Source organism: Mytilus trossulus, chromosome 10, assembly GCF_036588685.1.
Source record: "Mytilus trossulus isolate FHL-02 chromosome 10, PNRI_Mtr1.1.1.hap1, whole genome shotgun sequence".
NCBI classification, from domain to species: Eukaryota; Metazoa; Mollusca; class Bivalvia; order Mytilida; family Mytilidae; genus Mytilus; species Mytilus trossulus.
The window spans coordinates 27348291-27371387 of NC_086382.1; the positions used below are offsets into that span (position 1 = coordinate 27348291).

Consider the following 23097-nt stretch of genomic DNA (forward strand, 5'->3'; position numbering starts at 1 on the left):
CAGTGATGAATGTCATGTACAGTTCAATGTACCATATAAACATAGAGAGGATGTGATACAGGATACCTGCAAATAGAACATGGTCTGCTGAAACACATATTCTGTACATGTATAAATCAAGTTCTAATATCTGTAAAATAAATGATGAATTTTCTATTGCTGTTTAGAAAATATTTTTTTTATAATTACATTTGTTTAACAACAAGTGTTATAACTTATTACTTTTAGGTTGTGCAAAACAGATTGTTGATTTTTCCCCACCCTGTAGCCAGGTTATTTTGTACCCTCTCAAGCTTATTTTTTCAAACAGCTAAAAATAATTCAGAAGGTCTCTATTAGGACTCAATGATGCAGCATTGATGCTAATGCTGTAGTTAAGCAGCGTCTTAATTTCTTAGAAAATGTTTCATTTATTATTAGTTGATAAATATTTTTTGTTTTAAAGAAAAACTTCTCTGTAGAGCTAAAGTACATGTTCAAAATGATGTACCCACATTTAATATCCCCCCCCCCCCCCCCCCCCCCCCCCCCCCCCTGCCTCCAGTCCCTTTGAAATTGCATTTGCATGGGGAAAGCAAAATTCAATTCTAAATTGCCTTAAATAAAAACTTGAACCAAAAATATCTTTTTCAAATTTATAAACTGGAGACTGATTAATTATTTGCAGCATTTAACAAGGCCATAGCTAATCAGAATGCCAGCAGTACCAGGGGATATTCCTGGAATTCCACGAGCCCAGGGACTATATAATCCAGAATATGAAAGTGATGCCTGTGGTGTAGGATATATTGTCAGTATAGATGGAGTCAAGTCGCATAAGGTAAGGAAAGATCATTAAAATTAAAAGACCAATCTTCACTTCTTGCATATACTTTCATTTTGTATGAAAGCTGATTTGTACAAAGTTTAAACAAAATAATAAAGGATTCATTGAACATTGCTCCGCTATTTCTGTACAAACCTAAAATATCAAAATGTGGTGTACTATGAGTTCAGATATCTGCTGGTTATATATATATTTATGTGATTTTCTTTTACCCCCTAACTTTGCAAAATTAATGAACAGAAAAAACATTCACATCTAATTCAGTTGCTCTCGTCCTTCTATGCATATCTTTTTGGCATGATTTTTGGAAAATATTGAAAGGAATTGAATATCTAAGCCAAAATACACAAACCAGTTACCACAGTATTGTACATGTAAAAGATTAGTGATTAATAGATACAAACTATGTATGGTATATAGTAATCTTAGTCCATAGCGTACACTAGTGTACATGTCTAACATTTTATATAATTGAGATATTAATTCATGAACGATGAAAATCCTCTCCATGTCTATTTTTTGACATTTTGTTTTAAAATTAAATGTTTGTAACTTGCTTTACAAAATTTGTTTTACCAGTAGATATTGATTTTAGAATTCAGTTTGAGCTTTTTACTTGGATTATAAAGATTTACAAGGTGACTTTAGAAGAAAAATATTATGCAATATATTTGACATTCAACAAATGTTAGATTTTAATTAAAATTTGAAAATGCTGGTTATATAAAATATTTGAGCGTTTGGTGTTGTAGTCATATGAACTATTTCTGGTAGAATGACACATCCAGCCATTTTTAAAAGGGGGGTTCCAGACCCAGGATAAAGGGGGCATGGGGTTCCAGACCCAGGATAATGGGGGCAGGGTGTTCCAATTTTATGTCCCCATTCAAATGCATTGATCATCGAAAAAATAAGGGGACTTACAACCCCATGAACCTTCCTCCACCTGGATCTGCCACTGAAAAGATAATCAGTTAAAAAGGGTTTCCACTGAACATAGAAAAGTGTGGATGGGGCATCTGTGTGCTATGGACACATTCTTGTTAAAATACAAAAGGCCTAAAATGATGATACATTTTGAAAAATTAAGCTGGTAATATAAGAAATGTTCAATCCATAAGGTCATATATTTATTTTACTTTTTAGGCTCAAGGAACGATAAATAGTCCTATAATTACATTTCAAGTCATAAAATGCACATTTAACATGAAAGATTGAATGTTTGAGAGTGCAACTTATTGCCAAAGATGGTATAAATTTTTCATTCAAGTACATGTACATCTAAGATATCTAAGATATCCCATAAACCAAGAAAATGTTCCAAATGTATACCAATGACATTCACAAACCAAGAAAACAAGCAGACTTCCAAAAGAGTGACAATATAACAGAACCTTTTAGTTTAAAAAAAGAAAGAGATGCCAATGAAAAACTCAATATTTTGCAATTATGTTTTTCAGTCTTGTGTGTCTGTGCCTTCATCTGTTTCAGGTTTAAGTTTTTAGTCGAAGTGGTTTTTGATGAAGTAGAAATCTACCCAACTTGAAACTTAGTACATACATATGTTCCCTATGATATTTGGGGACTACTGGATAGAGGAGTCCTGCTAATTTAAACTCTGATAGGTAACAGATGTAAACACACTATGTTTGTTGTTTTTTATGATTAATCCTAATCTTTAGAAGGATATTTACTTAATACTTGTGATAAATTTTTTATTTCCTTCTTTGTAATTGTAACCGGCCAGTTACCTTTAAATGCTAGACATATTTACACTTAGTCTTTTAAGGCCAAACAAAAAAGTATGAGTGTTTACTGTCACATGCGGAAAAAACCCTGAGTGGAGGTATTTAGGTTGGTTTTTTTGGGTGTTTTTTTTTTATACATTGAGTCTATGTGAGCAACATTATGATTTTAACAGTGCTTAATAAAAAATGGTCAAACAAACTTTAGGTTAGGGGATAAAAATCAGGGTAGGTACATGTAGGGGTACAGTAAACACAAATACTTTTTTTGGCCTAAGCTAAGTTTTTATAGAGTGGGGAATACCAGATTACATAGGTACATGTATTTAGAACAGTGATAAATTTGTATAAGTCATAGTAAAAAAAAGAAATATCATATGTCATACAGCTTCTGACAATAAGTAATTAGGTGGAAAACAGGTTGACAGATATGAGATTACCTACGTTATGAATATAGATGTTAACTAAAGTGATACTTTAATATGTAAAAAAGTATACCTTTATTTCTGGTTACCTGACTGACTTATTTCTGCCCCTTCGCCCTGAACATATATGAAATATTTGCAACTGGACGTTAAGCATACAACAATCAATCAAATCATTTCTGCCCCTAACCAATTTGGGTGACAGGTGGGATCTAGAACTTTTGAACAGGAGAGGTGGGGGAGTAAATCCTTAAAACCTGAAGAAACAGTTCAGAGTGTATCAAAGCAATTTTTGTTTTGAAAATGTTCTGCTAAAAAAAAATCATATTTTCCATTATAAAAAAAGTATAAAATTTCTTGTGTTTATGATGTACAGTTTGTGCTGATCAAGAATATTCTTGGAAGCATTTTACAACTAAGAGTACAATGTTTCAATCAAATTGTTGAATAATGTGCTTTTTTTTTAACTGAACACAGATTAAGGAAGTCTTGTGCAAAAGGTACAGAAGAACTTTCAAAATTAAAACAACATTACAGCCAGCTTTATTTTTAACTTGCATTATTAAAGATTAATGAATTGAAATAAATATTTAGGGGGAACAATAAAATGGTTAATTACTTCTTTTAAAATTGAATTCATTAACTTTCTCAACTGTTACTTTGTCACAAAGATATCATTGTATTTATTGAGTTTATTAAAGTGAATTAAAGATATATCAGTAAAAGTAACAGATATCTGGTGTTAATACACATGATGTAGTGAAGGCAGTTTTCCCATGCAGGCTGTACTGATAACATACCATTAAATTCAATCATTAAAAGACTTTGTTACCAAAATTTGATAAAAAGAGCAGTACCATGTGTTCCTCGATGTGTTCAGGCACTGTTTGAAATGTTACATAACATGATGGCAATACTGTAATTATGTATTACTTCTAGTCTAATTGAAAGCATAATTAATATCTTCACAGATGAATAAGAGACATCATGCTTTATCATTACTACCAGATTGAAAAAAATGTGAAGATAGAGATTCCACTTCTATAATTATAGACTAAGCAATTTTTCATAGGAACTCCCTTATGACAAAAACTGTGCCACGGTATGAAAGTTCTCAAAACAATTATCCTTGAACGGAAAGTTGATATGCACATAAACACTCTTTTATTCAAAAGTAAAAAAATTGGGCTGTGCAGCATATTTTCTATATTTGTATGCCCCAAATTCCTAAGAGGTTAAACTTATATTAAAAACCTGTTCTACCCCTCCCTTCACTCTGGGTCTTCCTGAAAATTCAATTTTGCTGCTATCCACCTATTTATACTGGTAACATTTCCAAATTACTTCTATGAGATGAAACATAGAGATCATGTCTGGAAACCAGTACCTAAACACAACAAAATATCTATGAATATTTGATATTTTTGAATAGTTGTTTTTTTAATCTAGTTATAAATCCTAGTATCATTGCACTGTCTGTTAGCATGTAGAACTGATTGAGGAACAGTAATATTATGAAGCAAGAAAGATTTGATTTCAAAATGTTACATAATACTAAAATTTGATAATAAAGTGAAGGAAAATCACTTTATTATCAAATTCTATATATATTTATATTAAATCGATACAGTACTTGATGTAAAACATAAATACCAATTCTGACGTAGATATACAAGTATGTGGAGGAGTTTTAAGCCCTTCTATAATCAATAATATCTTCTTTCTAAAACAAATTTGTAGAACTTTTTTATCATTGGTTCTAAGACTATTAAGGAACGTGTTTTGTCCCACTGGATACATGAAACAAGTCTTCTACAATTATAAGTATAAAAACAATGTACATGTATTGATTTTTTCTTCAGAACTAAATGAAATAACATTAATAGATATAGAAAGATAGATAGATAGAATGACTTTGTTCTCTGGTGGCTTTACATTTATAGATTTAATAACTGTCAGAGTTATTGTGGTCATTACCATTACCGGTAATTCATAAATCAAAGTTTCTCAGATTTTAGTGTTGAACCTCCTTTGTTCTATTGAAGGTCATTTTAGAGTTCACTAGTAAAATATCATCCCTGGTAGTATGTGCTAAGAATATTGCTCCACACTCATAATGTGATACCCCTGCCCCCCCACACACACATTAAAGGGGGGTTATCCATTGTGATGCCCCTATTTGTAAGCGCATGCACCTCCCTCTGTCCTTTATCCATAATTAAAGTATATATACTAGTTGACCAAATCTTTTGAAATTTCTATAGAATTTGGATTTTTTGTTACACAGGTCAAAATAAGTTTTGATGGTTTTGAAATTTACTGTTTTAGAGTTATTCCCCTTAGTTATCTTCAAATTTCATCCATTAATAAAGTTCTCTTCTCCTCTCTAATGAAAGTAATCAACAAGTTTTTGTAAACTTTAGGAAATAATTAAATAATCATAGGTAAACATTTATTCTATGAAGCCATTTTCATTTGTAGCTATGTCAGTGGTACAGGTACATGTAGGTTCATCATAACATTAGGTGCAATAACCACTTATAAACCTGAAAAATGTATTTTTGTTGCAGAAAAACAAAGACAAACAGAAGTTCACTTAGCGGTAGCCTGGAGTTGTTTACCTTTTCTCATTTCATTTTATGTAAAGGATAAGGCCACATGAAGAAGTTTGTTAAGTTGAAAATAAGGCACCTTCAAATTTGTTCTTAGTTCTTCAAAATTGCTTTAATGCTGGGATTGGCCACTGAAAATCAACTATTTTTATACATGTATTATTCATTTATTACTCTCAGTAAATATTGAGATATTCTTATCCTCTAAATAACTAATTTATTGAACTGCAATTATTCTTATGAAGTACCTTAATATGGAACACCTCCTATTATGGTTTTTTTTTGCAATTTTTCTGTTACTAGACATGGTTTTCCTATTTACAACTCATTGTTTGATTGATTGGTGTTTAACATCACTTTCAGCACTATTGTGTTATTTCAAATTTTGTTGATAGAGAATGAAGGACGAGGCTGCACCTCATAGAGCATTGAATGGACAATATGCACTACCAATTTTTGTACAAGATTGATTTTGGCATTCTGCTACTAGCAATTATTCCACCACTTTTGATCAAACATCAATGTGTGCATAATCCTAATTACAAGGAATTTACATAATAATTAACAAACAAAAAATGTGTTGTACAGATAAAAATGTTCAAGTCAAAACAAAGTGATTTATATTAAGAGTGCTCTTTCAGTATCTAGTACAGATACATGTACATTGTTACAATTGATAATGATATCACTTAAATTAATCAGGTATGTAGGTAAACTGCCAGTTGTGTGAATGACATACCTACTTTTACTCAATATGATAACCTATTTCTTCCTTCATCTATAAATGGTCATAGAGTATGTTTACATGTTATTTATAAACATGGAAGTGATTTGAAAAGTTCAGAAATAAGGCATGCTATGATCATGTTAGTATTACATGCACATGAATCATTATTGTTATGAAAGGGTATTTTTGCTGACACTGCATTTTTTTTTAAAAGTACTTAGTTTTGATTTTAGATCTTTTCTGTGCAGTTTAACATTCTCAGATAGAAATTTTATATTATGTAATTTGTAATTATATGAGGAACAATCTTGAAGTGCATACATGACAGGCAAACTTATACTAATAGCTAGTGCTCTAATCTATCTACATTTCATGCTTCATTGACTAGAAGCTAGTGAAATCAATACTTTGCCTTGTTAAGTTACATGTCTCATTGAAAGGTTTGCTGAAGATAGTGTTTACAGAGTCATTTAGGTTTAAATCATATTAATTGGTTAGGAACATTTTGTACTTTTCCTTAATATTTTGTTACCTCTGTGGATGGTTGATAGACACTTCTTAAAAAATAAAAAAAATGCATATTTACCCCATTCAACTTTTTACTAGTTTGAAATTACCTATTAAATCTAAGATTCCCACTAAAAGAATATTCTCAAGTTGCAACTCTGTGCATATATAAGTCAAAAAATGCCAAATGAACATTATCTCAACCAAGTTCACTGGTCAACTTTGAAAAATTAGGAATATCCTGAGTGAAGCTTCTAGGCGCAGAAGAACTATTAAAATTTTATCATTAAGAAAAAACTTTAGAAGAATGAGGAAATTTTCATTACACTAGCTATTAGAATTGATATTAGCTATATTGATTAGAAATGCTACTTTGATTCTATTGCAACTGGAAACTAGACAAAGACAATGGAAGTTATTCCAGTTCATCTCTACACAATATAGATTTAATATTAGATAGAGATAAACTTATTTGCTGAGTTTTATTGATGAAGTATTTGTATTTAATTTCAGATATTACGAGATGCCCAGATTATGCTTCAGCGTATGGAACACAGGGGAGCCTGTGGGTGTGACAACGATACTGGAGACGGCGCTGGTGTCATCACAGCCATACCCCATGACCTCTATGCTAAGGAACTCAAGTAATTATAGAAAATAAAATGGAAAATATAGTTAGTGCATGCAAATGAACTTGGTTTTGAAGTAGACACTTGTTCTTTTCATATTCAAATGATGATACATGTACAAGATATTCCAGGAGAATAAAAAGGGACTAGATCATAAATATAAGTGTAAAAGCCTGCAAAAAAATGAAAAAAATTAAGTAAAAGTACAGTGGAGTCCGGGGTGTCTGTATAGCCATGTTATAGCTGATTAGCTGTTTTCATCATATCAACACAGTAACACAGTAACACATACAAAATCGTTCTTGTTATTGTTTTAGCCTTCTGAAGGGATAAAAAGAATTAAATTGATAAGTTCAAGAATTAATGAATTACTGAATTCCCGTGATTTACCATATTTGACCAATTTTCATTAAAAAAATTACATCATCAGATTAGTTTTATTTAAGTCAAGTTAATATCAGATTGAAATATTTTTTGCTCTGCATCCTTGGCAGTGTGTTTGGTACAAACTCCTCTAATATTTCGTAGTATAAAATCTTTCCTTTATTCCAAATAAGCTAATTTTGGAAGGCATGCGCAAAATCACTGGACATTGGAGGAAGTCTCAGAACAGGGGGTTTTCCTAATTTTGGACACATATTACACAAAATCTAGATGATGAAACCATACAAACAGAAGATTTTATGAAATAAAAGTATATTATGAGAATGTGTTAACACATAATCATCCAATGATTGGTTTTATCAGTTGAATGAAGTGAAGTCATAAGCCTCAGGTGCGCGGATACAGTACTGGACTTGCCCGTAGTTGGATGCAGTCATCAGAAACTATTTTGATATATTTTCAAATAAATCTGGTATTATATTATAAACCCAACATTTTCAAGGGTAAACATGGACCTTATATGCATATTTTGTTCATAACTCTTAATCATGTGTTGTTAATTGTTCTTTCACATTTGGAAGTATCAGTGACAATAATACAATATAAATTATTTCATTTTCTCTCCCAGCATAATTGAAGGGGATAGCCAGTTTTCAGGTTCTGTATTTGTACTCCGTATCAGGGGTCCTCCACCAATAAAAACTGCAATTTATCCTAGGTTGTTGACAGTGCCTTAAAACACAATTTACTTATTTTCAGAGAAGAACAAAGTATTGAGTTACCAGAAGCTGGGAGCTATGCCACAGGAATGATGTTTATAGACAAGGATAAAGGTCCAGAAATCAAATCCATTTTTGTGAAGTTTGCTGAGAACTTTGAATTGAAGGTATAAAATTCTTTTCTGTGAAGTTTGCTGAGAACTTTGAATTGAAGGTATAAAATTCTTTTCTGTGAAGTTTGCTGAGAACTTTGAATTGAAGGTATAAAATTCTTTTCTTGGTTTAAGAATATTTTTTTGTGGCTTTGAATTTTATTTAGTTATGACTTTTCATTAGTTTTGTCTTTATAAAGGCAGATAAGCTGTTTGAAAATTTCTTTTTTTTGCAATTGATGAAATGTTTTATGTAATTTAGCAGTGGAATACAGTTGATCCATGTTAACATTTGAATTGGATTTAGCAAATTAAGGACACAAATACTAGCGAGAGACTTCTAGAAGGCAACATATAGTCTTCATGAATGCACAGGTGCAACATTATAAGTCAAGCTCCAAACCTATAAAAAATTAGGCTTTATACATATATTTTAGTTAAGACTTAATTTCAGTTCCAAACTGTCTTGACCTTCATCTTCAATCCATCTTTATCAATACCAAATGTTGTAAATAGACAGGCAGTGTCATTGGTGATTCTTGTCTGAAGGTGTGATACATCAATTTTAGATTATTCAATTGTCTGAGCCTGAGTGTTCTCTCCAAGGTCGGACATAATGATTATCTGATAAATTTGAGAATGGAATTGGGGAATATGTCAAAAAGACAACCACCAGACCAAAGAGTAGAAAACAGCCAAAGGCCACCAACAGGTCTTCAACACAGTGAGAAAATCATGCAGCCAGAGGCAAGCTTCAACTGGCCCTAAATGTGTACTAGTTCAGCGATAATATATGTCATACTTAACTACCAAATATATAAATGAACTAAAATGTATAAAGATTGTATTATAAATGTTGTGCTATAATTTGACAAGAACAGTGCTTTTAATCATCCCATTATGATATTTGAAAATGCTGGAGAACAGTTGGTAAAAGTCAACTTTTGGTTAATATAGAACATATTCTGTACCAAAAACTTCAACTACTTAAAAGCCCCAACAACGATATTCTGACATTTTTCTCATGTTTCAAATACTCACTAGTCCAAATGAAATTTTACTAGTCAAATTTTTATTCACATTTATAATTTCTCAATGTAGGTAATAGGATGGAGAAGCCCACCAGTGGATAGGTCTGTTATTGGGAGTATAGCCCAGACCACAGAACCATTAATATTACAGGTAAATATATAATTCAATTAGCAAATAGTGTGAATTAAAAATAAATAAATTCAAAAATAATTTCAAAAAGATGCTATGTCAGTTCTAATATAAACTTAATTACAGTTGATTTAACTTTTTGAGTAAGATGATGATGTTTTAGGACTTATCATAATGAAGGACATTTTATTGAAGCCATCACTTGGTTTTCGTCATAAGCAATGTTTAGTATAGTTTATTTGTCTTTGACGACATTGAGACATTGGAATTTTAATCTGGCAGGGGCAAGAGTATAAACTGGTTGTTTTAAGCTTTCATTTCAGAAGGTTTATAAGACAGATCCTCCTATTTTGATTGCAAAAGGCTTTTTGTCAATAGTTATATTCGGGCATAAAAAGTTGTGTCAGTTGTCTGTGGCCTCATGAAGACTTACTCATGTTAGTGTTAAACTTTGTCAGTGTTGGTCTATGGAATCACTGTAATATGTCTAATATTTCTGAGTCAAAAACTCAATGATTAATTTTTATTTTGAGCTTATTTTGTTTTCTCAATTTCTATGATAAATTTCAGGTGTATAAAATCATTGTTCGGTGGCCGTGTCCAGCTTTCAGTTTTTATCGGTGTTTGACCAAATTTTCATTATTATCTGATCAATTTTATCATTTACTAGTTGTAATAAGGAGGTCAACTATATTTGGTGTATACATATCAATTTTAGGGTACACATGTATGTCTTTATCTGACCTTCACCTAATTTTAGATTTTCACAATAGATGCAGTCATGCAGTCAACTATTATCTCAAGGATGTCAATATAACATTCAATAATATAAATGATCAATGAAACAGGGAAGACATTTTAGTCAGTCTTTCTAGTTTCATTTTGATTGAAAATTATGAATTAAAACTTTGTGTCTCATATTTGGGCATCTAGCATGAATCAGTATTATGGTGAGCAATTCAAGTCTCTTTATAAGGAAGAAATGGTGCATCTTATCAAAGCATTGATTGTCATGTTTAAAAAAACTTTGATCAGAGGTGTTCATTATCAAGAGCCAGTGTTAAAAAAAAGATATAAATATTTTACTGAAGCAACTTTGTAAGATGTATAGACTTTAGGTTAAAAAAAATTTTTTGCACAAATGATACCGTTTTCAAATGGAAAACAGAAAACCTGAAGATAATTTTCTTATTGAAATGAATATTTGAAATAAAAAAATAAATTAGTTAAGTTTATATATATTAGTTTCAATTTAAAAATTCTCAGATGATCAAAAATAGGCATGATGATTTGAAAAGTACATTTCTTGTCATTTAGCTACATAATGCAAGTTTTTAACGACCTTGACTGGCTATACAGTCCTTGCACGGTCGGTTAAGCTACATGCAACACATTATTTGGCTTTGAATTTGTTTATCAATGAATAATTCATGTGTATCCAAAATTTGCACTTTTGCATAAACCTTCACATTATACTTGTAGATCATAGATATCACATACAAATTAAGTGTCCCCATATCCATTTCATGTTTATAAAGTTAAAATAACATCATTCAAAAAACTTTAAGTATTTTGTTTGCCCTTTAAAAGATATTTGTGGGTCACAGTATAATCAAATTAACAATCATTGTTTAAGGTTTAAAAGGCTTTTGATCTCCGTCCAGTCTGAATTATTGAATGCTTACATGAATATTTGATATATTAGACATAATGGTATTGTTCAAAGTTTTATTGATTATAAAATACCTGCTTTTAGAGAAAAATTACATGTAAACTTTAAATACACGATCTGTGTACATGCATAAGAACATGCTGAAATCATGACCAAAATAACCTTAATGTAGTTTAATGGTTAGTTAAACAAACGAAAAAGGCATAATGAATTATTACCAAGTTAAAACTTTTCCAGACAAAAGTATGGGATTATTTATACAAGTTTTTATTGATTGAGTCCCTATACTGATACAGAGCTGCCAACCTTTCCATCTCCACTAAAAGGGGGATAGACTATGCATGATTGATAACATTTTTATAGTAAATTTTGTAATAATTTTGAAATTTATCCGAAACAGATACAATTTAATTATCTATCCCTGGATTTAATTAGCTATACTAACATTCCTGATGACCTTGGAAGTCTTTTTACTATGCAAATACGCAGTATTTTAACAAAACAGGGGAAAAAATCAATAACGGAAAATACTATATCCCCAACTCCAGTCATGAAAAGTGGGAGGGGGAAGAGGGTTTTTTTTTGTTAAAAGGGGGATACTTTTTTCTGCCTTAAAGGTGACACGCCCATAAGGGGATAACATGTAGGTCAACACCATATGGTTGATTATGAGAAGTATGAATACTTGTCTGTCTGAAAAATGATACACATGGTAATGTTTTGAACTCTTGACCTCTTGTTCATGCTCTAGATTTTAATTAAGATTTATATCTATACATGGATGTTAGAATAATTTGTATGTTCACTCATTTCATTTTCATAAAAATGCATCTGACAGCTTCATATCACCTCAACATCTTTTAGTTCTAATTTGTCAAAACTTTTTTTTCCAAGTTAAACAAAGTTGCATTAATTTGTATCATATTATTTTATGTTAAAAAGAAACCTTGTATTCATAAGCTTTCCACTTTGCCCTTATCTTCCTTAAATCTCAATAAAATATGTTGTATCCCTATAAAGAATGTACAAAGTTTATTAAACATACAAGCTGTTGCAGTCATGATTTTGATGTTGTACATAAGGGAAATAAATTTTCCGCTCCAAACATATTAATGATGTTCATTCGACTAAAACATAAAAATAACTAGACTAAAACTTAAAAAAAGTTACTAGTAAAGCACACTGTTTCTGAGTTGCTTAACGTCCATTTTTGTTTCATCTGCAAATGTATTTTTTAGGGGTATAAACATTATAACAATATTTCCGTATTTTAGGGATTTATTTTTTGTTTATTTATTTCAGTAAAGAAAATCTTCAAGCTGTTTTCCATTTGATTTTTTGAAAAAATCTAAATACTTTTGACATAAGCTTGTTTAACTATGACAACAATTTCATGGCTTAAATTGTGTTATTGATTACTTCTTTTATTAATGTTAATTATAAATTATATTGATATTTTTCTGATATTCTCAAATGTACATTAAGTATGCTGATATAAAAAGAAAAATAGCCATATATCTGAAATAGACTTGATTTTAAAATAAGATAACAATTATTTTCTGTGAAGTATAGACAACTTGATACATGTCCATGAGGAGCTATGGAAAGAACACTCTTTTCCCTTTTAACTTGCTTTAAATGAAAATATTTGAATGAGCAATGTTTTTAGTGGACGTGATATTGCACAGTATCAATCTTTTAAGAATATTAAGAAAGCACAGTATCAATCTTTTAAGAATATTAAGAAACAATTTATAGAATTTGAATTCCTTCCATTGCTCTTGCATGTACAAGAACCAGTTGTCATCTTATTAAATGAAAATTAAGACTAAAACCTTGTTTACTATGCAAAATGCAACAGTTATCTACGATATAGTTTTCATCTAGTACTGATTTGAAAATATATGAGCATCCTTATTTAATGTCCGTACTGCATACATTTAAAGTGTGTAATTAAATAAAGTAATTATGTACTGCTATCTGATAATTGTGTTCTACATGTTCATTTTTGTTGAGATATGGCCTTAGCACATGAAAAGTTTCTTTGTAGGAGTAGCCAGCCATCATATCTGGCGGTGAAGAGTTCCAAGGAAGGGAGGCAACTCAGAAATAAGTGTTTACTAAGTAAATGAATAATGACCATAATTTTCTATTGCAGCATAAATTTATAAACATAGACTTTGTATTCAAAACACATAAACACTTGAAACTGATTTACATTTTGAAGTGAAAAAAATTTATAATACATTAATTTTATTCATAATGGAAACATAATGAGATAAATGTTACTGCAATCCTCTTTCAGAAAAATTTAAATGTATTTACATTAAAAAAATCATGGAATGGAAGTTTAAGGATTCTGATAATCTTTGACCAGTAATTTCAAAGAAATTGTAAAGTTGAAAACAAAAACACTGACTGCAACATAATTATCCTTAGGGGAACTGTTTTCAAAATTCAAAATAACAAAACCTATCCAGATCTCTTTAGAATGTTTTTTTCTACAGATATTCAAACTAAATTATCATTCTTTCATTTCATCTATCAACCAATTTGTAAGTTGGTCTTTTGTGCAATTTGGTTTATCTTACCTGAAATTTAGACATAAAAATATCTGAGTGAGGATCAGTATATATATATTTAAAATGTTGCTCCAACTTTTCTTCATTGTTTGACTTCATATAATGCATTTCATTAATCTGCATCAGATGCATCAGTTACACCATTCAGGACTTAACATATATATATGAAAAAAAAATCAGAGAGGAAAACAGTTTTCGCTTTTAGAATAACAAAGTCTGTGGTTTTGTCACCTTGTCTGTCCCTCCCTCACTGTGTTTGTGAAAAATCACTGTCCGATGAAATCTGGTGAAGGTGTGTTAGAAATGTTAGAAAATATACATGGATTTATTATCATGTTGCCCAGAAATAGGAGGGAACAGATTTTGGGTTTATCTATTTTGTTTACTTGCCCTAGATATTGATTTTGCCCAAATGTGAACAGTTATAGATAGGTTTCAAATAAGGAAATTTGAGTATTATAACATAACCCTGGCAACCATTTTGGAGTTATAAATTGTTGTTGTCTTATTGAAACTGGCAATACACACACACATCTGAGATCCTCACTAGAAGATAGTTTTAATTAAGCAAGGCTTAAAGAAATTAAAATTGTTTTGGAAAGTCCTTTTTTCTAAACTATAGTGGTCAGTACAACAAGTTGAATTTGACTGATTTATGATAGAATTTGCACACTTAAACATCTCATCATTGTGATAAAAGGGAAGTAACTCTAGATTAATTTGTGTCAATGAATGGAAAATTTTCTGGAGGTCACATGAATTTTGCAAACATGTATAATAGACATGAGCATAATGAATAAGATGTCAGATGTGGTATATAGGTCAAAGAGACTGTTGCCAAAAATATATTGGCCTTATGCAAATGAGTCTTTCAGTTTGGGATCCAGGACTTTTTGTAAGGAGGGGGACCCACTGATTGCCCGGGGGGGGGGGGGGGGGGGGGGGGGGGGGGGGCTATTCAGTCATGCTGCAGTGATTCCTTACAAAATCAACCAAATTTTCTCCTCAATTGGCAGGGGGGGGGGGGGTCCCTTGATCCAACTCTGTCTTGTACAATGTCTGATAATAGATAGTTGAATAATGCCATTTCCACTTTTAATAGCAAAGAATTTATTTACAAGGTAATTTATGTACAAGGTCATCCATTATTTATTCAAACTATTTTAAAAGCAAAACAAAGTTTGGATTACATCTTTGGAATGGTTATATAATGTATCCACCAAATATAGGGGGAGCCCTATTGATCCTGTCTGTGCCTCTGCTAATCATATAAAGTGCTTCCAACTGTTTAAATCAAAATTCTGGTCTTCAAATTTTTCATCAGATTTATTTCTTAGGTTTTCCTATAGAAAAAAACCATGAACCATCATTTTCATATGCAAGAAAGTTAGTTGCAAATTTCCAGCAATTTTCATACCAATGAAGTAAAACAGAATTACCATGCACTTTTAATTCTTGAGCAGTTGTGCATTGTCTTATAATTTGTTGGTAATCCAATGAGATTATTTTTGAGATGTAAAAAAAAGATGACTTTTTGGTTTTTCATTTGTGACAAATTAGGAAGTTGTTTTTAAAAAAAGTATTATATTTATATGTTGACAAATAAAGTATATGTAATTCACTTAAACCACATCATAAAAAAACATCAACACCAGCAAACAAACACCCTCTGACATAAAAAATACAGATATACTCCAATACTGAGTAAGAATTGTTATAAATTGCTAGCAGTGTGATATAGGTCACATACCGACATTGCAAGGGCTGTATATATAGCCAGTCAAGGTTGTTAAAACTTCCATTTATAAGTCACATTCAAAAATTGAAACTTAATAAAACTTATGTATGCACATCAGTGTATAATTTAATGTTGTGAGACAAAACAAATTATCGAAAGAAAAAAAATGTTTATAATAATTTTATTTGATAATGACTAGTTGTTATGATGGTTTAACTATCCTACCAAAGAATCGAAAATTAAAACATCTTTCTTTTTCAGGTTTTTGTCACTGGCAAAAAGGATCCGAAAGAGTTTGAAAGACAGGTATGAATTCTCTTTAAGAAAGAGTTAACTATATATAAATTAAGTTTTCTGTAACAATAAATGTAATTTACACAAAACAGCTGGATGATGTACTTTTAATTTCCACATGTAGTAAGACTTTAATTGTGAAAATGATATCAAGTTGTTAGTAAATAGATATAATAAGATGTGGTATAAGTGCCAATGAAACAACTCTCCATCTAAGTCACAATTTGTAAATGAAAAAACAATTATAGGTCAAGGTACCGTCTTCAACACAGAGCCTTGGCTCACAACAAACTGTAAGCTATAAAGGGCTAAAAAATGACAAGTGCAAAACAATTCAAATGGGAAAATCAACAGTATAATCTATGTAAATAAGTGAAACACTCGAGAACCACATCAACAAACTTCAACCACTGAATATCTGGATTGGTTCAAACTAAATGCGAGTAAATCCAATTTGCCACACAGATAACTGTAAACCAACTTATTTTTTCAAGCAACTTATTTTTACAACTTTCATGAGTAGAAAAATAACACTTATATAAATCATCCTGAATATGATAAACTTCGATCTTTCCTTATTAACCTTCACCAATCCAACTTGAAAATCACAAAATTTAATCACTGCGAAATTGGCTTATAAGGGTTTAAAGCGAAATACAGTATCCACATAATTAATTTGGTTTACATTATGTTTGTCTGACTGATCAGATATTTTGTTCTCTGTATTTATAGGTGTACCTACTGAGGAAGTATAGTACTCATCAGATACCAGAACGTGGATTGAGATTCTACTTTTGTAATCTATCTCCACAAACTATCATTTACAAGGTAATTCATTTACAAGTATAGTTCTCATCAGATACCAGAACGTGGATTGAGATTCTACTTTTGTAATCTATCTCCACAAACTATCATTTACAAGGTAATTTATTTACAAGTATAGTACTCATCAGATACCAGAACGTGGATTGAGATTCTACTTTTGTAATCTATCTCTACAAACTATCATTTACAAGGTAATTTATTTACAAGTATAGTACTCATCAGATACCAGAACGTGGATTGAGATTCTACTTTTGTAATCTATCTCTACAAACTATCATTTACAAGGTAATTTATTTACAAGTATAGTACTCATCAGATACCAGAAAGTGGATTGAGATTCTACTTTTGTAATCTATCTCTACAAACTATCATTTATAAGGTAATTCATTTGCAAGGTAATTCACTGAAATAAGTAATTTTTTGTTTACAAGGTAATTTTTTGTTTACAAGGTAATTTTTTGTTTACAAGGTAATTCACCTAAATAAGGTATTTTTTTGTTTACAAGGTAATTCACCTAAATAAGTTTTTTTTTTGTTTACAAGGTAATTCACCTAAATAAGATAATCCATTTACAGGGTTATACATTTATATTACAAAGTCATTATTTACAAAGTTGTTCATTTACAAGGTAATTTATTTATACTGTTTTTCATTTACAAAGGAATTTATTTACAAGGTAATTTATTTATACAGTTATTCATTTATTATACAAACTATTTTCAGGGACTGTTCAACACCAGTCAGCTATGGAAGTACTACAAAGACCTGATAAATCCGGAGTTTTTAACTCATTTGGCTTTAGTTCACAGCAGGTTTTCAACCAATACATTTCCAAGCTGGGAAAGAGCCCATCCAATGAGGTGTGTATAAATATCAACAGTCTAAGGGAGATAACTTTGAAAAATTGCTTAGAACAGGTAGGCTTGTGTAATGGAGAGACAAACAGAAAAAAGTGGTTGATGGCTTTTCAATTAAAATGTATGTGGAAGGGTTGGATCGGACTTTCAAAATAATATCAGTTGCAAAACTTGTTTCCCAATCCACTATAAATAAATAGTTTGAACTAATGGAATAGTCCTCACGAGTAAAAAAAAAATCAGGTAATACTATTAACCTCCTTGCATTTGTTCTTCAGTACTATTTTGAATAGATATATTTTCAAACCACAGAATTTATGGAAATGAAAGTAACTGTGAAAGTTACATTTGACCATTCCCTTATTTGTGGCTTGATGAAATATGATCTATTCCATGGCTTTTTGATAAACTAGAACCACATTTCATTGGATATAGTTTTATGGTTTAAATCAAACATGATATACAAGTTTTAAATACCATGACAATTAAGTTTTTTTGGGGATAAAAAGGGGGTGCATACTATACATAACTGCTTACTATACACAGCCGATTATGGTATCCTCATTAATTTACTGTAATGATGTATAATATTTCTACAGATATCTTGCCCACAATGGAGAAATAAACACACTAAGAGGTAACAGGAATCTAATGAGGGCCAGAGAAGGGGTGATGCACAGTGAAAAGTTTGGAGACAAGTTAAATCTCCTCTATCCTGTAGTAGAGAAAGCCCAGTCAGACTCTGGCTGTGTGGACAATGTATTGGAGTTTCTTTGTTTTGCTGGAGGAAGAGAGCTACCTGAGGTACTTCAATGTACTTTCTGTTAAATGTATGATACAATATAATGGCTAACTAAGCCAGGATAAGGTACCAGTACATTCTGTATCCATCTAACAAATGTGAAAGTTTTCAATTAAGTATGTAAAATTTAAAAAATAAAATAAAAAATAGTTGGATGCAAGAGCCACTACATGTGGAATGATACCAAAAAGTGTTTCTGATAAACTTTACATGACATGTTTAAAAATTTGTTAAGGAATTTTACCGTAAAAAATGGAATTAATGTAAACATTCATAAAATGGTTAATTCTATCCTGAATTTGTCAGTTAAATAGAAAAGATATAGAAATATCTGAATTGCAATGTGCAGAAAGCTTAATATTTATACTCCTTTAATACCAGTAGTATTGTAAATATTTTAAAGTTGTCATTTAAGCTAAATTTCACCTTTATTAGTATCAATTTGAACACAAATAAAATCTGTTGAATAGTTTGGATATTCTAAATTTTTGCAAAAACTGATTAGACTAACATTACTGTGAATAGTGTTCCTGTATTGTAACATTTCTATTTATATCATTAGGCTGTGATGGCTATGGTACCTGAAGCCTGGCAGAATGACAATATAATGACCAAGGAGAAGAAGGACTATTACAGGTGGAGTGCCTATGCCATGGAACCTTGGGATGGACCAGGTAAATAAATCAACCAATCAAAATGAGTTCATTGCTGTCAAAATTTTAGGCATTGATATGATGATAGTTTTAACTCCTTTATCAAGAGTAAGGAAGTTCTAGCAGTAAGCATCTGATGTTTTCCTGAATTAAGTTGCCTTGGTTTTTATACGACCGCAAATTTTGAAAAAAATTTCGTCGTATATTGCTATCACGTTGGCGTTGTTGTCTGCGTCGTCGTCGTCGTCGTCCGAATACTTTTAGTTTTCGCACTCTAACTTTGGTAAAAGTGAATATAAATCTATAAAATTTTATCACAAGGTTTATGACCACAAAAGGAAGGTTGGTATTGATTTTGGGAGTTTTTATCCCAACATTTTAGGAATTAGGGGCAAAAAAGGGCCCAAATAAGCATTTTCTTGGTTTTCGCACTATAACTTTAGTTTTAGTGAATAGAAATCTATGAAATTTTGACACAAGGTTTATGACCACAAAAGAAAGGTTGGGATTGATTTTGGGAGTTTTGGTTTCAACAGTGTAGGAATTAGGGGCCACAAAAGGGCCCAAATAAGCATTATTCTTGGTTTTCGCACAATAACTTTAGTTTAAGTAAATAGAAAATAATGAAATTTAAACACAATGTTTATGACCACAAAAGGAAGGATGGTATTGATTTTGGGAGTTTAGGTCACAACAGTTTAGGAATTAGGGGCCAAAAAGAGACCCAAATAAGCATTATTCTTGGTTTTTGCACCATAACTTTAGTTTAAGTAAAAAGAAATCTATGAAATTTAAACATAAGGTTTATGGCCACAAAAGGAAGGTGGGTATTGATTTTGGGAGTTTAGGTCACAACAGTTTAGGAATTAGGGGCCAAAAAGGGACCCAAATAAGCATTTTTCTTGGTTTTTGCACCATAACTTTAGTGTAAGTAAAAAGAAATCTATGAAATTTAAACACAAGGTTTATGACCATAAAAGGAAGGTTGGTAATGATTTTGGGAGTTTTGGTCCCAACAGTTTAGGAATAAGGGGCCCAAAGGGTCCAAAATTAAACTTTGTTTGATTTCATTAAAATTGAATAATTGGGGTTCTTTGATATGCCGAATCTAACTGTGTATGTAGATTTTTAACTTTTGTCCCTTTTTCAAATTGGTCTACATTAAGGTCCAAAGGGTCCAAAATTAAACTTCGTTTGATTTTGACAAAAAATTAATCGTTTTGGGTTCTTTGATATGCTGAATCTAAAAATGTACTTAGATTCTTGATTTTTGGCCCAGTTTTCAAGTTGGTCCAAATTGGGGTCCAAAATTAAACTTCGTTTGATTTCATCAAAAATTGAATAAATGGGGTTCTTTGATATGCCAAATCTAACTGTGTATGTAGATTCCTCATTTTTGGTCTTGTTTTCAAATTGGTCTACATTAAAGTCCAAAGGGTCCAAAATTAAACTTAGTTTGATTTTAACAAAAATTGAAATCTTGGGGTTCTTTGATATGCTGAATCCAAACATGTACTTAGATTTTTGATTATGGGCCCAATTTTCAAGTTGGTCCAAATCAGGATCTAAAATTATTATATTAAGTTTTGTGCAATAGCAAGTCTTTTCAATTGCACAGTATTGCGCAATGGCAAGAAATATCTTATTGCAAAATATTGTGAAATAGCAATTTTGTTTTTAATTAGAGTTATCTTTCTTTGTCCAGAATAGTAAGCAAGAAATATCTAATTGTAAGAATTTTTTTTATTTGGAGTTATCTTTCTTTGTCCAGAATCAACTTAAATCTTTGTTATATATACAATATACAATGTATATTCACTTTTTACTACCAACTGATAAATTAAAATAATCTTTACCATTCAGTGATAACAAGCAGTTTTGATGTATTTAAATGAGTAGCTATTGTTGCAAACTCCATTAGAAATTTTAATTGAGATTAGTTTTGGAATAAGGGAAAGGGGGATGTGATTAAAAAAATTAGGTTCAATTTTCTCATTTGAAATTTCATAAATAAAAAGAAAATTTCTTCAAACATTTTTTTTGAGAGGATTAATATTCAACAGCAGAGTGAATTGCTCTAAGAGAAAACAAAAAATTTAAGTTCATTAGAACACATTCATTCTGTGTCAGAAACCTATGCTGTGTCAACTATTTAATCACAATCCTAATTTAGAGCTGAATCCAGCTTGAATGTTGTGTCCATACTTGCCCTAACCGTTCAGGGTTCAACCTCTGCGGTCGTTTAAAGCTAAGCCCTGCGGAGCATCTGGTTGAAAATGTAATAAAGAAATTTTGTATGCATAAAGCTGTGTTGAAAAATTTTTTACTATTCAAAATAAGATCAATAATTGTGTAAATAGATTGAATAAAAAGCTCTCACAACTCTCCAAATGTTTTCTCATTGTTAACTACATTGTAAGAGGTATTATTCGTATATATAATAGTTTGGATGTCAACATAGTTATTCTGTTTCAGCATTGATGACATTTACGGACGGAAGGTTCATTGGGGCTACTCTGGACAGAAACGGTCTACGTCCATCTAGATTCTATGTAACCAAGTCTAATCATATGTATATGTCTAGTGAAGTTGGAGTTGTTGATATAGACCCATCAGAGGTTCTACAGAAAGGGCGTCTTAAACCAGGCAGGATGTTGTTGGTCGACACCAAAAAGAAAGTTTTTATGAATGATGACGTACTGAAAGCTGATATGGCAAATCTGAGACCAGTAGCAAAGTGGTTACAACAGGTACCTATCAAATAATCTTATGGTCAAGAAATTATCTTATGGTTAAGAGTAATAAATATCTTTGTCGGTTCCTGATCAACTTTTTATAGAAAATATATGTAGCAGGTATTTAAAATTGAAATTACTAGTAAGAAGGGGAGGGAATGAGAAATTTGTATTTCATCTTACTCCTTGATATAACTGATAAGGTATGAGTTTTCTGTTAACATCAATTAACATTTTTATTTGAAACTGAAAAGGTTCAGATTAATAAAAAAAAATTCAGAAAAAATACGTTAAATGCCCATAAAAAAAATCTTGATTTTGTACTGATCCAACCAAAATCCAAACTCTGGATTTTTTTTGGCAAGATTCAACTTTCTCTTCTGGATAAATGAATAGGTGAAATGATGTGAATTATTATATAAACTTTGATAACAAAATTCCTGTCATAAATGATATGCTTTTATGATTGATGGTCAAAGCTCACAAAAAAAAGTTTAATTTTTTTTTTTACAAGTTTTTATTCCTGGATATTTCAGACTGTGACGATGAAAGAATTGAGAGCTGTACATGATCAGAACAAAGTTGTCAGGGTTCCAGTAACACGTGTCAAATCAGAACATGGTGGCTGGATGGAAGAAGATCCGAGATTATCCTTGCATGGATTCTCCGTGGAAATTGTCAACTTACTGATCCTGCCCATGATTAAAGACAAGTTAGTTTTGTTTATTGTGGACTATAATGATTTGGTAGAATTCTTAATTTTAGAATTGACAATCGATTTGGTAGTTTTTGTTCTTTATTAATATTTAGCTGTAAAATAAATATTATATCCCATTTATACAGGACATGTATGCCACCTGTCTACCTACATCTTCATAAAAGTATTTTGCATACCAGAGAACATACAAATATTTTGTGATGCTTGGTTTTAATGAAAAAAATGAAAGTTATTTCTTGTAAACTGCTTCAAATCTATAAAGCTTCAACTTTGTAGCCTATAGGAAGTATTTTTTTTTTCATATATCAAATTGGAGTTTTGTATACAAATATT

General features: G+C 30.9%; 1 protein-coding gene across 2 annotated transcripts in view; it reads left to right on the forward strand.

Moving 5' to 3' along the window:
* Window positions 1-666: 666 nt before the first annotated feature.
* LOC134687136 (uncharacterized) overlaps window positions 667-23097 on the forward strand; it is a 58234-nt gene continuing 35803 nt past the window's right edge. The window contains exons 1-11 of one of the 2 annotated variants that reach the window (XM_063547153.1): window positions 667-820; window positions 7356-7486; window positions 8615-8741; window positions 9828-9908; window positions 16141-16185; window positions 16906-17001; window positions 17723-17859; window positions 18456-18660; window positions 19221-19332; window positions 21787-22061; window positions 22583-22758. In XM_063547153.1, the coding sequence (XP_063403223.1) occupies window positions 695-820; window positions 7356-7486; window positions 8615-8741; window positions 9828-9908; window positions 16141-16185; window positions 16906-17001; window positions 17723-17859; window positions 18456-18660; window positions 19221-19332; window positions 21787-22061; window positions 22583-22758 (1511 nt within the window). In that variant the 5' untranslated portion in view covers window positions 667-694. Of the gene's footprint in view, window positions 821-7355; window positions 7487-8614; window positions 8742-9827; window positions 9909-13615; window positions 13684-16140; window positions 16186-16905; window positions 17002-17722; window positions 17860-18455; window positions 18661-19220; window positions 19333-21786; window positions 22062-22582; window positions 22759-23097 lie in introns of those variants that run through there. The other variant, XM_063547154.1, reaches the window with a different exon arrangement.